At 40.3% G+C, this 17,577-nt stretch overlaps 1 protein-coding gene across 1 annotated transcript in view; it reads left to right on the forward strand.

Annotated features, from left to right (window-relative positions):
• LOC142159092 (uncharacterized) overlaps positions 1–17,577 on the forward strand; it is a 304,132-nt gene that overhangs the window by 181,892 nt on the left and 104,663 nt on the right. Inside the window, exon 19 of the mRNA XM_075213684.1 lies at positions 8,585–8,731. Within this exon, the coding sequence (XP_075069785.1) occupies positions 8,585–8,731 (147 nt within the window). The remainder of the gene's footprint in view (positions 1–8,584; positions 8,732–17,577) is intronic.

Below are 17,577 nucleotides of genomic sequence, written 5' to 3' on the forward strand. Positions count from 1 at the left end.
CACAGCAATGGGTGGGGCCAAAATTATGCACTTCGCAGGAACTCGTGTCATAGGGGCCCCCTTCCCTCCCACTTCACTAGGAAGTAGGTGGGGTCTGGGAGAAATGCCTGCTCTCCCTGGGGGGTGGGGGGGGGGGGGTTACCTAAGATTCAGGAGTAGGCAAGTATGGTAATTACATAAAACACCTTTAACATAAATTCATAAGTTCAGCCCAGAGAAGTGCATTAGAAAATATATAGATCACTGTGTACCAGGAAAATGGATCATAGAGCAATAGGCATCACGTTTATTGATTGGTAAACTCCAAAAAGAGTGAGTTGGTTTAGCTCTCTTTAAGCAATGCTGATCCTACTTTGTAGCTACATTGTTTTACAACACGGGTGTTGTGCGTATCTGAAATAACATGCATTCTCTCTCAACTCTCGGCCATTTTTGGTAGAGTTTTCTTTAAGATGCTGAAACATAATTTTTATTGTGCAACCGTCATATACTGTACACACCATGAACACTGCTGTTTTGTGGGTTGGACCAATAATTGTATTCATGCAGCCCATGACCTGTTGTACATTGTGACAATATGGTTTGCTTCGACTATGTGTAGATGACAGGTGCACTTTACATCTGTTACTATAGCAACAGCAAATTGACAACATATTGACGACTTCAGGGTAACAGAATCACTTAATTGTTGTCTAGAAGTTTTCTCTGCAGTGACAGATTTTATATCCTGTGTTTGCACAGTACCTGGCAACTTAAAAAAAAATTGAGGTTCCTTCTGCTTCCCTGGTTTGACTTTCTAAAATTTAAATTTTAATATTATCCTATATCAGCAATTACACACGTGTGGTTTAAAAGTAGGTTAAATTGTCTGCAGCCTATAATAGTTATTTCTATAGTGTGTGTCTTAAGGCTCAGCAAGCTCCATAAATCGGCTCTTCTTTTACTGATAATAAATAGGAGGAAGAATTTGCAGGAAAAAAAGGTCCCAGGTCGTCACATTATGAATTTCACTTCTCTCAAGAGAGAGGGGGGAAAAAAATCTATATTTTTGGGCTTTGTGCCATGAAAAGGTAAAAAGTATATCCATGTGTGCACTAAAAATAAATTGGAATGTTTTAAATCAATGGGGAAGTAGATGCATTTTCCTTGTGGTGCCAATACCCCTTGAAAAAAGATACTTGAATCTGCATGGCTTTTGATACCTGTCTAATAAAAACATTCTTAAATGTGTGTAAATCTTTTTTTCCCCTTCCTAATACAGCCATAAAACATTTTCTTTTGTGCAAAGTAGTAAAGGAGCCTGCACCTGGTTTTAGCAGACAAAGAAATATTTTTCCCTTGTATGTTTTAAAGAGCGTATTGCAGCTATTTTTCTCCATCCATGTTCTGCTTTTCTCAAAATTGGTTGTGTACAAATTTTCATTTTATTTATGATAGATAGTTTCCTATTGAACGCCTTGTTAGGGCTATGGGGGTTATTCCCATGTCTGCGAGATGCTTTATTAAAAAGTAATAATTATTCTTCACTTTCATTATAATTTGGTCATTGCACAGTGTTTAATTACATTTCCAACAAAATAAGGATCAATGCTCATCCAGGTCCTCATTTAGAGTCGGACGCAAAGTCCGTCTAAGACATGTAGAAGTGGGACTGTGCCGCAGCTTGGTAGGCTATTACGAGTGGCATGCAACCCCAGTTGCGTCCCGCTCGTAATACCCTACCGAGCTGCGAGCAGTTCCTGCAGCTAGCTAACTACTTGCGCCACCTAATTCCTGCCGCACATTTTTGGCCCTTCATTGAGTGTGTTGCGTCTGCGCCTCACTGCGTCTAGGATTTACTTACGGGGTCACACCTTCACAATTCCGCGTTCTGCCCTTTCCCTCGTAGTAAGCCGCAAGCTGTCGCAAGTGTAAATTGCGTCCAAGATGCAGGCGGATATGGTGCTTGCTGCACATGCGTGATAGTGGTTTTTGTGGTCGGTGCACCTCAAATGGACTTTGCGTCCGACTCTAAATGAGGCCCTCAAACTTCATCAATGTCGCTATTGGTAGGAGGAAGGCCTGAGCTATACAGGAGTTAATGAATACTTTAATTACAAATACCCATTGATAGTGTATGGGAGATACAGAAATCCTGAAATAGGATAAAGAGCATTTACTATTATTATTGTTTTTTATTTGTAAGGTGCCACAGTGTTAGGCAACACCATATAGCGAATAAACACAGGAACATACAAGGCAGAAGAAATAAATGTAGACATAAAAACGGGTGGGATGGGCTCTGCTTACATTCTAATTGTAAGAGGGTACAGCTGAAACAAGAGTAACAAGTGTAGCTGAGAGTGGATATTGGGACGGTTGTGAGCCCGCACCAGAGTGGGTAGTATAGTTAGGAAGAGGGTAAGATCTAATAAAGAGATGGGTTTTCAGAGAGCGTGTAAAGATTTAAATGCTGATTTGAAAGAATGAAGTACTTGTGAAACCATATTTTGTATCTTTATGTAAGTGATAACCATAACGGGACATTGGTGCTAGCTTTATTTTTAAGACACCATTGAAATTAATGGCCAAGTTTTGACTACTGCCACGTGCCAGGTAGTGTAATAATCTGTCCATTTTGCATGGCTAAAAAGGCTCTTCAGATTCCCACTGCAGTTTCCATTTTTGATGGTGGGTACATAACACACGAGTGTGTCACAAAGCAGGGTGAGATACTTTAGAGCTTGAGAATTGTATATAGGTAAGCACCCCCAGTGAATAGAGTCCCAAGTTCTCCAGTTTTGGTTTACGATGGCAAATAGAGGCAATAATGGAGTATTTGAACTCAGCGGGTATGATGCCCATACCCATCTCAGATGACACTGACCCTAACCAATATCAAAGTAGCAGTTTCATACACCTCAAGTAGTTAGCCTGTGGGAGCTCAGTCTCTGCTAGGAATGTTGAGAGTGAAAAGGAATGGTCAGAAATACATCAACTGAGTTAGCTCACTGAGCCATGAAGAGAAGGTCTAGGGACCGATTCTTTAAGGATCTTAAATGAAGAGGTATCTTATTTCAGTCCCCTGGACAAAACCATGTTACAATGCAAGGGGTGCAAACTAGTTTTCTGTTTTGCACATAAGTTAAATACTGACTGTTTTTTCAGGTAGCACACAAATACTTGATAGCTTATTTGTACACTGAAATTTAAAGTTGATATTTGTGTGCTACCTGAAAAAACAGTCAGTATTTAACTTATGTGCAAAACAGTAAACTAGTAGATACCTCTTCATTTAAGATCCTTAATGAATCAGGCCATTATTGAGGAAAAACTCTTGTAAAGTTAAATCTTGAGGCAGCATGAGCTATAATTTGAACAGAGAAGTGCACTGTTCCTTGGGTTTTCTAAAGATTAATAGAATCTTTAAGTGAATATTAATCTTATAATACAGTAACGGCATGTTCATGTAATTGTGACTTTATTAGACACGCACACATCCTCAGATGCGCCTTTTAGGAGGCGTATCCCTAGCGGGTACTGGAGGGCTGGTGCAACGCTGGACACTGATCGGGATGACTCAGCTGCATTGTCTAGCCACTTCTGATTGGCTGAAGACATATTAACCCCTCCAGGTGCCGAAAATAATTAATGTCATTGCGAAGTCGCAGGTGCCTATTGGCATTACTTAGTTGACATTTCCATTTGGACTACTGGAGGAAAACAGGTTCCCATTTCATTTTAAAGGGGTAAACAAGAGGTGGGGAGGTGTTTGTATTTCATTACACTTTCTATGGAAAGTTAGACTTTTACATTTATTAACCGACAAGACAATATTATCTCCTGTGTACATGACCCTTCATTGCATTATTATATTGTGTACAAATAGGGTAATGCGACTTTAGCATTTACATAGTAATATGAGGTTGAAAAAAGACATCAGTCCATCAAGTTCAACCTATTTTGGATCTCCTGTGATCCTGCACTTATATTTGAAATTGATCCAGAGTAAGCAACCACCAATCTGTTTTAATTGTGAAAATCCATCCAACCCCAATAATGCAGTCCTATTTTTACCCTATATCCACTACTATCCTTCATTTTAATTAGCGGCCGTATCCCTGGATACATTTTTCCGCTAAACATTTGTCTAACCCTTTCTTAAACATATCTATTGAATCTGCCATCACAACCTTCCCTGGCAATGAATTCCATATCTTGACTGCCCTTACTGTAAAGAACCCCTTCCTTTGCTGGTTGTGAAATTTCCTCTCCTCTAACCTTAGGGGGTAACCACGTGTCCTGTGCATAGTCCTTGGGGTAACAAGTTCCCATGAAAGTTCTCTGTATTGACCCTTAATGTATTTGTACATAGTAATCATATGTCCCCTTAGACGCCTCTTTTCTAAAGTAAACATGCCTAAACTGGCTAACCTTTCCTCATAACTTAATGACTCCATACCCTTTATCAATTTTGTCGCCCTTCTCTGAACCCTTTCTAGTTCCAAATTATATTTTTTATAGAGTGGTGCCCAGAACTGTACTCCATATTCAAGATGAGGTCTTACCAACGATTTATACAGTGGCAAAAATACACTGTCTTCCCTTGCATCTATGCCCCTTTTTATGCATGCCAATACTTTGTTTGCCCTTGCAGCTGCTGCTTGACACTACTAACACTATCAAGCCGCTTCTATGCTATCGTGCATAAGTATGCCTGATGTATGGCTGGCATAAACACCACTATTTTTAAGCTGAATGCATCTTACTTTCTTTGCACAAATGTGTCCAATTCCATATGACTTGCCCGTGTATATATCAGTGGGGCGTGCCTGAGTCTAGGCAGCACAATGTGCGAGTAATTCTGTGTCACGCCATAGCTGTAAAGAAAACCATCTTAATTTTTTTTTTTTAGGGTGTATTTCATTTATCCATTTGAGAATACAATAACTGCAGATTATAGAGACAGCAACTGGACCATGCTGACAGTTCTAATCGTTAGAACAGATAGCAGTTCTAGTGGAGAAATTTAAATGTTAGGTTAGAGTCTGTATGTTTATATGTCAAAAGTCTCAACATAAAGTAGATGTATAGAGACTTGAGAAAGTTATTATTCCGTGGGAACCCCATATTTATCTTTATACTAAGCCATACAATCTAAAGCATAACAGGCTTACTGTAAACATCTCTCAAGCTGCTTCTATATAAAGAAAATTCTTATTTCTCGTCAAAATAAATAATTTACTATTGCTCTTTCTAAGGTTCATACATTGTCTAGTTATGATTGTTCCTCTTTTCACTGTCTTGGCAACAAATTGTTTTCCGAGACTTTTTTTAGGAATGCAATTTAAAAAACAAAACAAAAAAACCTGGTGTAGTACTCCCACTCTATCTGCCAATGTATGTATACACTAGATGCAGGGAAAAGGAGCTATCTCTAGAAAAGTGATATGTCCTCAAATGTTGCCATGATTACCCAATGGCTTGTCTTTTTCTTTACATGTATTTTCTTCCATTTTGTTTTGAAAATGTTCAATAAACACAATGTTCATGTTTGCAAAAGACAGACGTACTTACTTTCATTATATGCAATAACCTTGGTTGATTTATGGCAGAGTCCTTGTCCTAGATAATTGGCCATGCAAGTAAATGGAGAAGTGACAACTGGAGTTAAAGGTTGCTTCTGTGACTACGCGCTGGGCCTGGCGTCAATTTGACTTTTAAAAGATTGTTATCTGAAATGTTTTTGTTATAAACAATAGCAAATATTATTGAGTAGTTATAATATTGTATTAAATTGCAGAGAATGTCTTTGTACATTATTATGTTTTATTGTCTATTTTTTTTACTCCTTTTGAACCTTAAGCTTTGCTATTGTAAAGTTATTTTAGATATGCCTATATTTATATATATATATATATATATATATATATATATATATTGGAATATTTAGAAATAATGTGCTTGAGTTCTATGTACAGCACGCAGTTGATGTAAAAAATGTCCTCTATTGTTCCCAATCAGCCAGGTATGATAATATCTGAATATTGATTCTGTAGAGAGTTGGCTAGCAATTAGGCAGTGGGTTATATACAAAGTGTAGATGTACTGTACTCCATAGTAGAGAATGCTTAGCTTTGAAGTGACTCTAATCTCATTTTGGTTTCTTTCATGCTTTGTATTTTATTTCTTTTTGGGTAGAGCCCTTTTTATGGGAGAAAGGAAAATTGTGTGACCGCCTTTATTGGCCTTCAGTAGTCCCCTCGCCCCCCCCCCCCCTCCCCTTTCTGCATTCCACCTGATACACAAATGTCAGATAAGAAAATAGAGGGATTCTGCTTGCAGCAGAAAAGGAAAGGGGGTTGATGTTGTAGTTGGGCGGAGCAGTAGTTTTTAGCACAAATGAGTAGTTATCTAAAACAAGGACAATTGTTGTGCTCTAAATCATACTTGCCAACTCTACCGGAATATGCGGGAGACTCCCGAAATCTGGGTTAGTCTCCCGGACCCCCGAGAGAGGGGGCAATTCTCCCGATTCCCGCACAGCTCTGGAAAGTAAATGGAGGGGGCGGGGCTTATTAGCATCATGAACGTCATTGTGGGGCTAGCGGCACGATTCTTCTAGCCCCACCCCACACACCCGCCTGCCCCCCGGACCTCCCGGGACACAAGCTGCCAATGTTGGCAACTATGCTTAAAATTGGTTATTTAGCTGCTATTTGTCACAGAATATACACTGTCTGTGGAATCATATATGACATCTACACACAATCTGGGGACTTCGGGTCAAGGTGCTTGTTTCACTGAATCTCTTACTGAAAAGAACAAAAACTCTGTAGGGTACAAAGCTAAACACTTGCTACTTATTTGTACAGTTTATCAAACAAACAGTAAATGCAGCATGTGCAATAGTTTGTCTACTCTGTCAGCACATGCCTGGTCAGTCCTCTTTTAGCAGAAATCACAAATTTACAAAGGTTTCTTGTAGGCATCAGAAAGAATAGTTATGCTTTAGCCTCCCCCCCCCCCCCCCCCCCCCTGCTCTTCCTTGCAGGACACTTCTAACTCAGAAATAGTTATGAGTCGTCTTGTTTGCAAACCCCACATCTCCCCACACGTGTATATTTAAATTTGGGGTCTGTGAAAGCCATTCCAAAAACATAAAATTTATTTCCTTTAAGTACTGCGTGGTTGATTTTGCGATATGTTTTGGATCATTATCTTATAAAAAATATCCATTACCCTGGGACATTAGTTTCTAGGATTTGTAGATATTTAATAGTTTTTTCCTGCCACACAGACAATGCTACCTGAGCAATGACTGCCGCTCAATGTCAAAACATCTAGGGTCCATCCCCATGTGTAACAGTTGCCAATGTGTTCTTTTCTTGAAAAGCTATATATGTTTTTTGGTTGAGGCCAACAAAAATAAGTTTTTGTTTCATCGGCACACAGTTCTCTGCTTCTATAAGTTTCTTACTCTATAGAAATTGCTTCCCTTACATCTAACATTACCTTCTGTGGTGAGGTCATAGGTGAGTTTTGCTTCTGAAAACTTTTCCATGCTGATCACTTTTGTGTCAGAAACGTTGTACTGTGACCACTACTCAGGCATAACATATATATTTCTGCAGTCCATTGCAGGCTATGATATGTGCTCTGCTTAGCATACCTGACCAGTGTACGAGCAGCACTGTTAGAGATTTTACTGGGTTTTCAAGACATTGCCTGGACTACAAAAGTTGGGATTACAAACTGAAAATGTTTAGATATCTTGTTATCGTCTTCCCCAGCTTTGTAACATTCAAAAAAAATAATAATTTAAGTCTATATTTTTACGTACTGAGTCAGATGCTTAGAGAAGCCCGAGGTTGATGAGAGTAGGTACAACATCTGTAGAGGTTAATAGGGTCATTGTATTTATTCAACTCAGCAATTGTTGTCACCTCGCTTAATTTAAGGCCTAATGAGTCAATCAAGTTTTCAGGCCTTAAAAATACAAAGTCAATGAATCAACTGTAAGGATGACAGGGGCTGCCCCAGAATTATTTTTTGGGGAGGGGGGCAATTTCGCCTCTCCTTCACTCTGATTGGTTGGCCCCAGGTGGCCACACCCCATTTTTTCTGATGATCGGACCTCTCAGCAGCATTTTTAAGGTATGAAGATTGCTGCTAGGGGGTGGCAATTGCCCCGATCACCCCCTCTGGATCTGCCAGTGAAGGATGACCAGTGTTTTCCACATACCATATTCACTGATTTATTTTTCTGTTAAATGAAGCAAATGATATTTTCGCAATAAAATATGCATACATATGTCAAATGTAACTATGTACCCTGCAGAGACTGTGTTACCTTCTTTTCATGTAGAGCTTCAGGTACACATGCACTTTGACCAGGGGTGTCCAAACTTCTGCAGACAGCTGTGTGATAGAGTACCTTTAATTCTTCCACTCCTAATTAGTCAATAAAAGCCAATGGTTTTCTGAAAGTGCGTATATGTGTGATATAGAGGTGGGTAGCAGTCTATGCAGGCACGTAGATTTGTCTTGAAAAAATATCTATGAAAATGTTTACTAATTTTCTTGTTTTTCACATTTCCAATAGATTCATAACCAAGAAGAAATTGTTTTTAAAGTGACAGATAAATTATCACAAACTGATGGTGAAGCCGATAATAGAGAGCAGAAGATGGCTTCACTTGGAAGTGAATATTCAGAACTGACGGAGAAGTTGAAGCTCAGCTTTGTAGAGGTAATAAGATATCACGATATACTGAACATACTGTACCTGTGTGTATGTGTATATATATATATATATATATATATATATATATATATATGTATATAAATATACATACATTCACCGAATAATGTCCAACAATATCTTTACTGGCCACTAAATAATACGTTCTTATGCCCCAATTACAATAATTCATATTGAACAATTCTGATGATTGAGGCACGCACTAACAATTATTAATTTAAGTTGTGTGTGTCTTAAAATAGACATAATGCACTTTTAAGCATTATTAAATCTACCAACAAGATCAGTATCACTAATTATATACTTTTTGCATCAAGTAAAATTGCTTATTTATTTAAATGCATTCTCTTCATTATGGTTTCCCTCAAAACTTGCTGCCTGAGACAGCTGTCTCAGGTTGCCTCATTCTAAGAGCACCCCATCCCCCAGGACAATGATAAAATTGTATTTTATTATCATTGTAGCTAGATTATAGAGTTTTTTTATAATAGCAATTTTTCTGGCTAAAAGGAAACATAAAGCTCTTCGCTGGAAAGTACATATAGTACAAACCTGCTTGAAGCAGAAAGTGTTCATATGTTTCTGCTACAAAGAGGTATGCCTTATATAAAATAAAATACTCCTACTTAAGTAACTGTGCACAGATACATGTAGATTTCATCCTTGGTTGTCTCTTTTACCCACCCTGCCTCCAGAAACCTCAGATCAGAATAGCACAATACTCCATTTAAGGACATTTTCTGAATGAAGGCAGGATTGCAGTGTTGAAAATTAGAGCAACATATGCTGAACATCATAAGTAAATCCTAAATCACCAGACACCCCAAAATCATGCTGAATTAGACAACTTTCCGGACTAGAGTTTCTCAGATGACAACGATTTAACATTTCAGGTGTTTAGTTTAACCCAGTCACGCAGACACTCATGACTCGAGTCTTGAGCACAGTACCCTGGCGTATTTTCTAAATGATCTATTAATTTATTCTTTTTAAATCTATAGTATCCCTTCCAAATAGTTAAACCGTTGCCTTTTTCCAACACAATACTAGGTCTAATAAAGTAGATACCGTGTCGGATGGCAGAGGTATCGTTCAACTCCAACAAATGTAGAATTAACATATGTTTGGTAATTTTTTTTAAAACATAATACAAATTGTACTGTGTGAGAGGTACATAATTAAGAAGCCTTCATATACATATACATTTGTAGAGAGCATTTATTATACCAATGTAATGTTATTGTAATTGTTGTAGGTATACAGTTTTTGCACATTCTGCATGACTATTTTTTTTCCCTTGTCAGAGATTAGATGTTTTTGTTTAATATAACTTACTAGTATTTTAATGTATATTGTCATTTAAAATAAACACATTGGTTGTATAAATGCAAAACAGATTAAAACTGATTAAACGTGATAAGAGTGTAATGAATTATTTAGGTTAGTGGATAAGATATCTATCGCACAGCTCCTTATCAGGCCCATATTAATATGTGCCATAGCACAGGATGATCGACAACAGCAGTGCATTCTGGCTGACTTCACTGAAACAATTCCCAGAATTTGGTTGTCAATATTTGGTTTTAATAATACTCAAAACATAATGAAAAGTCAGATAATTATTGACTGATTATCAGTTTCCAGAGGAAAGGAAATAATAATTCAGGCCATATATACATGTATCTTAATAAAGTCACAGTTGCACAAGTAGAAAATTGGAGCTTACAGATGCCATCTGTTATATTGCTTGGGATTTTTGGTTTTCTGGGTTAGAAGTGGAGCACCATGCCTAAAATATACCAAATTGCATTTAAAGTGAACCCTTGGCTTCCCCCGCAATTGTTTAGCAGTGCTCCTCGCAGTGACTGTAGATGGAGACACATTGTGTCATCAGATCATTTCTCTATCACCAATCATCAGAAATAATTTAACATTTTGTTTTCTCCTGGTTTCCTGAACTTTTAGGATAACTAGTTTCTGGAAAAGAGATCCCATATCTGTATATATCAGTAACATAGCGTACATTATGTATTGAATACACACTGTAACGTGTACATAATCTGTTTACTTTCTGCTTCTCTGTATTATGTGGGTCCAAAATAGAACATTGGTGATGATATTATAATGTTGACTAAAGTAAGTGACAAACCTCCAAAATTAAAATGGCTTTTCACTCTGGATCAGCAATTAAACAAAACTTTCTTTTCAGTAACAGTCTATGTTTAATGTAGCTAAACAGTGAGACTCTTCAGTGAGAAATACTGGAAATACCTGTTGAATATTTCCTGTTTAGCCATGTAGACCATACTCTCCTGGAAAGTCCGGGAGACATCCAAATTGCAGGTAGTTCTCCCAGATTTCACCCGGGATTGGGGCCTCAATGACACAATTTGTGTTATTTTAAACAAAATCATACTTGCCAACTCTCCCGGAATGTCCGGGAGACTCCTGCATTTTAGGTCCAAACCGCCACGATTCACCAGGAATCGCAGTGTTTGGCCTCACCCCCTACTGTCAAATGACGCTTTGCGTCATTACATCACAGGGGCGTAGCCAAAATTACGGAAATTTTGGAGCCCCGCCCCCATCATGCCCACCTCCCCCAGCAGGCTCCTGGAAGCCAACTTCAGCAAGTTGGCAAGTATGAACAAAATCCCCTTTGCCCCCCTGCACTTACCACTTGATCTCCCTCCAGAGATTTCATCATCCCTAGAACATCTTTCAGTGTTGAAATCTACATTTTTGGTGGGATTGGTACAAAAATAAATCTGGTAAAGTTGTGTGCGAATTCAGAATGTCATGAAGTATGAGATCACTGATGAAACAAAGTTTGGACTTAAGCTGTGATTTATGTTATTTAAAAGCTATCGTATTAAATGCTGTTCTCTGGATATAGTGATTATGTGTATGAATGAAGCTGCCTGTACATCTGTTTTTGATATGAATTAAAACGCAACAAAAAAATGTTCTGGTTATCGGACCCTACTTCCCTAACCATGATTTGCTCATCTTCACCTGCAAAACTTCAGTTTAAAACCATCTGTAGTATAAGGTTATTTTATTTTCTCATTGATAGAACTGATGCCTTAATTGTTTTCTTTTAACAAATTACAGTATGCCTTGCATTGTATTTTATGGAGATGTATCACAGTTTCAAACCTGATTTTATTGACTAATTCACCCAGCAGCTCATTGATTTGCAACGGAGCTTTAAAGACCCGTATAACAGTCATACAAAGCAGGCATCCCCCTTTTTTTTTAGCACACAGCTTTTTACTATTTGAGAGTTTACTAGTGAATCTCCTACAGTAAAGTCACGGAGCAAAGGAATGACTTTTATCAGTTTTATGAGTCTCCACATGTAAAGGCACTATATAAATCTCCTCCTAATATGGTCATGTGCATGCATACGAGTTGCCTCAAATGTTTTTTCGGCTACATCACTGGCAATGAAATAGCCGTCTGTACTTTTTCTTTTCCCTCTAAACCTGATGCAGAGCTTCGTTCCACAACTTTAATTAGTCTCATGTCATGAAACACCTACAATAAGTATTCAGTAGGCTGTTTAATAACAGTTCACCGTGAGCAGTTCTTGCAACAGCAATGAAAGTTGATGGCTTTTTTGTTTATCTTTTATTGTCCTTGTTAGGTATATAGGTATTGTTTGCTTATAAAACGTACCAGTGACTGTTGTTTACCTGCTTGTTTATAAAATGCTTTGCCAGAAATAAATTGACAATTGTTGGTTGTATATCATTTGACAAATATATACAATATAGATATACTGTATGCAGTTTTCACAAATATCAGCTATTTTAGCAAAATGATTTATTTGTCATCAAAGTAATTCTTTAGCCGCCTCGTTAACTCCGTTAACTACTGTAGACTCGATCAATAGGAATCTCTTTTTATGGGAATCTTAAGACCCATTTATAAGGCACAGTCGTGCCAATAGCTTTTTATGATACAAAAACATTATCATGCATCACCTCACGCATTAATAGAAGAGCTGTTTTGGGTGGAGAACCCCTGTCACTTGGTTTTATGACTTATGTTTGCATTGCGAGCATTTCTGCCACCAAACCCATTTATTTTTCCTTAATCATTGAACAGTTAAGCAGCCTATATGGTAAATACTTTTTATTAGAGATGTTCAGGCTCGGTTCCCCCGAGAACCGAACACACCCGAACTTAGATCCGAGTACCGAGTTGCCTCGATACTTTCGTGCACCCTCGGGATTGAAAACGAGGCAAAACATCATCGCTACGTCGTCGGATCTTGCAAGATTTGTATTCTATAAGTACTGCCCTCCACAGCGATCCAGCGCCATTTCACAGAGGGACACAGAAGGGTTAGCAAGTTCTTGCCAGTCTCTAGTGCAGTTGGGCAGCGTCATAGGTAGAAAAGAAAGAGGAGGGGTAGCCGTGTTCTTCAAAGTCTCCAGTGACATTCGGGAGAACTCCATTGCAAATTGTCATTGCTGAAATAGAAATAATATGTCTGGCAGACTTGGTTTTCTAAATTTGCAGTCACATTGTACTGTGTTATATAGGTAACATACAAAGAGGAGAGCTCCATTGCTAATTGCACCACTTTTCTTTACTGACACTGCTGTGTGGCAATGTTTCCTAGATGTGCTAGGAACTGCCGTGTGTTTGAGTCATTGCTCTGTCGCTTAGCATCCAGCCAGGTCGCTGCAGTCTTTGTTTGAAAGTGTATGAAAATAATATTGAGACCTGTGAGGTGGTCAAAATTGTCTGCAAATGACTTGAAATTAGTGTTATTAAGGTTACTAATAATGTATGGGGGAAAAAAAGCAAAAATATGTGAGTTTAGCAAAAAAAAATGGGGATTTTAGAAAAAAATCGGGATCCAAAACCAAAACATGCAAGGGCAGTTTTGCACAAACCACGAAGTTAATCCAAATCCAAAACCAAAACCAGAACATGGGGGTCAGTGAACATCACTACTTTTTATACATGGAAATGATCCATGAGCATTTTGGAGAGAGCCAAGGTTGCACTACTTAAGGTAGTTGTTCACCCTCAGATACAACACCCCAAGCATTGCATTGTCCAGGCTATCCGTTCCTGGACAAATGTAAAATCAGGGATTGTTGCCAAAGAGCGATGTCGGCATGTGCCATTATGGTGCTATACCCCCGTCCTCTTCACAAGTCGATACCTTAACAATACACTGATTGGGCAGATGTGCCCTAGGATTAATAACCTATATACATATATTTATAAAATATGGCATTCAGGGCATCACAAGTTTCGTGTTTTGTTACCAGATGTAGGAGATTGAGAGATGTGATTAATAGATGGATGAAATCTACTTCTCCACTATTCCACATACATTTTTAAAGATGACAGGTTAGCTAAAGCATTTGTAGATAGTATATACTTATTAGGGCTTATACAAATGCTACATACAGTGCAGTGTAAATGACAGCGTGGATTTGTGTCAATCATGAGCAACTGATTACTCAAATTGCAGCCTACACATAATATTTATATAAACTATAATGTACCTCCAGCCAACAGTAATGAGGCTGTAATGATATGCAGCATTTTGTGTGACTTATAAACAGCACGATATAAGGCTGAGCGGTTTATAGACAGAGCATAAGATGCTGCCACATGTGTAATTTGTAATATACAATTCTGCTTTTATTAGAAAAAAAGCACTTTGTGTCATTTCCTATGCTGTGGGTTTAATGTTTAATAAGGCTGTATCTTTCTGTGTTTCTTAGATCTCTATTGATCTATCTATCTGTCGATCTATCAATCTATCTATCTACCAATAGCTTTGAGATAGTATTCAATTTGTTGTTGGTTTTTTCTGTCAGTTTATGATTTTGAGCTGACGGGTTTGTTGGATATACTGACATACTTGTTAGGAACCCCTCCAGCCGGCACAACACAACCCGGAGTCTACTCTGCCAGTCAGGTGTTCACTGGAGCCCCTGATGGTGGGGACAGACTGGGCTGCAGACTGACAGAGGGTCGTGAAGTGTGTACCGGCTGGGGAGAACCCAGGCAAGAAGAGTCAGGTCCACGCAGAGGTCAAAGGCCGGCAGCAGGTAACAGTAATGATGAACAAGCTGAGGTCAGAGGTCACAGGCAAAGTAGCAGAACGGGTAAACAAGCCAAGGATCAGGGTCACAGGAAACACAAGCGAAGTCCAATACGAAGCCAAGGGTCATACACGGGAAGTCAAACGTAGATACAGGATACAGGGACTGGAACAAGCAGGTCAGCAGACTGGAGCACAGAAGCTATAACCGGCAATGAGGCAGCAGACCTCATTGCCTTAAATACAGACACAGACCAATCAGCCGGCGAACACACTCCTGCAGGCTAATTTACTAGTATCCAGCAGGGCCAATCAGGGCTTGCCCCTGACCTACACAGTTGCAGGCTAATGCCTGTTAATAAGCCTGATCAGCCCACAGGCTGCCTGCTATGCGCATGCGCCCGGCTACCAGCACCGCCGGGACGCAGCGCTAGTGTACTAGCGTCTGGCCGTTGCCCTGGTAACGGCCGGACAGGAAGAGGAAATGACGTCCCGGTCGTCAAGGTGACGGCCGGGACGCTGGGGCGGATGAGAAGCGAGCCGCGGCGGCTGTGAGTACCGCCGCGGCTCGTGACAGTACCCCCCCCTTGAGGAGGGGTCAAGGGACCCCGACACCCAGGTTTTCTTGGAAATTTCCTGAAGAATTCCTTCAATTGTTTGGGAGCATGGAGTTGTCTCCGCGGAACCCAAGAGCGTTCTTCTAACCCGCGGTTCCTCCACTGTACCAAAAAGTGCACCTGTCCTTGCACTTTTTTGGAATCCAAGATTTTCTGAACACTGTACCTCTGTGGCTTGCCTGAAGACTGGGTTTGAGCTGGATAAAGAACTGGTTTTAACAGAGAACAATGAAATGTGTTTGGAATTCTTAACGAGCCCGGAATTTTTAACCTAAATGCAACAGAGTTCACCTGCTTGATGATGGGAAACGGCCCGATGAATTTAGGGCCCAACTTCTTGCAAGGTTGCTTCAGCCTGATATTTTTTGTAGACAGCCAGACTTTCTGGCCAACCTTAAGAGAGCAGGGGGTACGGTGTCGGTCCGAAAATTTTTTTGCAACAAGTGAGGCTTGTTTTAAAGATGAATGTACTTTCTTCCAGACAACTCTGAGATCCCTGGCAGTGGAACGGATCTCCTGAATACCAACGGACTGGAGTGAATACAAAGAGTTAGTTCTGGGGTGGAAACCATAATTGCAAAAGAACGGAGAGGTTTTCGTGGATGAGTGACAGGAGTTGTTACAGGCAAATTCTGCCCAGGGCAACAAGGAGGACCAGTTGTCATGGAACTCCGATATGTAGCATCGCAAGAACTTCTCCAAGGACTGGTTAACCCTTTCAGTCTGCCCATTTGACTGAGGGTGGTATGCAGATGATAAACTGACCTTGATTCCCAGGAGGGTACAGAATGATCTCCAGAACTGCGCTATGAACTGGGAACCCCGATCGGAGACGATGTCTGTAGGGAGTCCATGGAGGCGGAAAATGTGTTGAATGAACAAGATTGCCAAATCTCGAGCAGTAGGAAGCCTAGTGAGTGGAATGAAATGCGCCATCTTGCTGAACCGGTCTACCACGACCCAAATGGTATTGTATCCCGCAGAGGGTGGCAGATCGACTATAAAGTCCATGGACAGATGTGTCCAAGGTTTACCAGGGGCGGCCAACGGAACTAACTGACCTACCGGGCGAGTCCTGGGAACTTTGTTCCTGGCACAAACTTCACAGGACCGGACGTGACTCTTGACGTCAGCAGACAGAGACGGCCACCATACAGTACGGGAAAGGATTTCCAGTGTTTTGTAGACTCCAGGATGCCCAGCAGTCTGACTGTTGTGTGCCTCAGCAAGGACTGTCTTCCTTAGATGAACTGGGACAAACAAACATCCTGCCGGAGTGTTATCAGGAGCCAACCTCTGGAACCTTTGTAAGGTACAGCTCAAATCTTGAGTTAATCCGGCATGAATCATAGACACAGGAACAATAGGCTCTGGGCAGGTGACCGGAGCATGATGTGCCAGGAAACTTCTAGACAGGGCGTCCGCTTGAATATTTTTGGAACCAGGACGATAGGTGATAATAAAGTTGAACCGAGTGAAGAACAGCGACCACCGAGCCTGTCGGGGGTTCAGACGTTTGGCTGACTGTATATACTGTAAGTTTTTATGATCCGTTATAACGGAGATCTGGTGTGCAGCGCCTTCCAACCAGTGCCGCCATTCCTCAAAGGCCCATTTAATTGCCAGCAATTCTCGGTTTCCCACGTCATAGTTGGTTTCCGCTGATGAGAACTGACGGGAAAAAAAGGCACATGGATGTAAGCGGTGGGTCTGGGGGTCTTTTTGTGACAAGACGGCCCCAGCACCGACGTCAGACGCATCTACCTCAAGAACAAACGGTACCCTAGGATCCGGATGTCTGAGAACCTGAGCAGACACAAAAGCTTCCTTCAGGGTTTTGAATGCATTTATTGCCTGTTGTGACCAAACAGTTGGATCACCTCCTTTGCGGGTCAAGGTGACGATAGGAGCCACGATATCAGCAAAGCCGCCAATAAACCTCCTGTAGTAATTGGCGAATCCCAGGAATCTCTGGACCGCCTTGAGGTTATTCGGTTGTATCCAATCCAGAATTGCTTGGACCTTGGTTGGGTCCATGGAGAAACCTTCTGAGGAGATTAGATAACCGAGGAAGGATACCTTCTGGACCTCGAACTCGCATTTCTCGAGTTTAGCGTAGAGGTGATGTTCCCGTAATT

The sequence above is a fragment of the Mixophyes fleayi genome, chromosome 5 (assembly GCF_038048845.1).
Source record: "Mixophyes fleayi isolate aMixFle1 chromosome 5, aMixFle1.hap1, whole genome shotgun sequence".
Lineage (NCBI taxonomy): Eukaryota > Metazoa > Chordata > Amphibia > Anura > Limnodynastidae > Mixophyes > Mixophyes fleayi.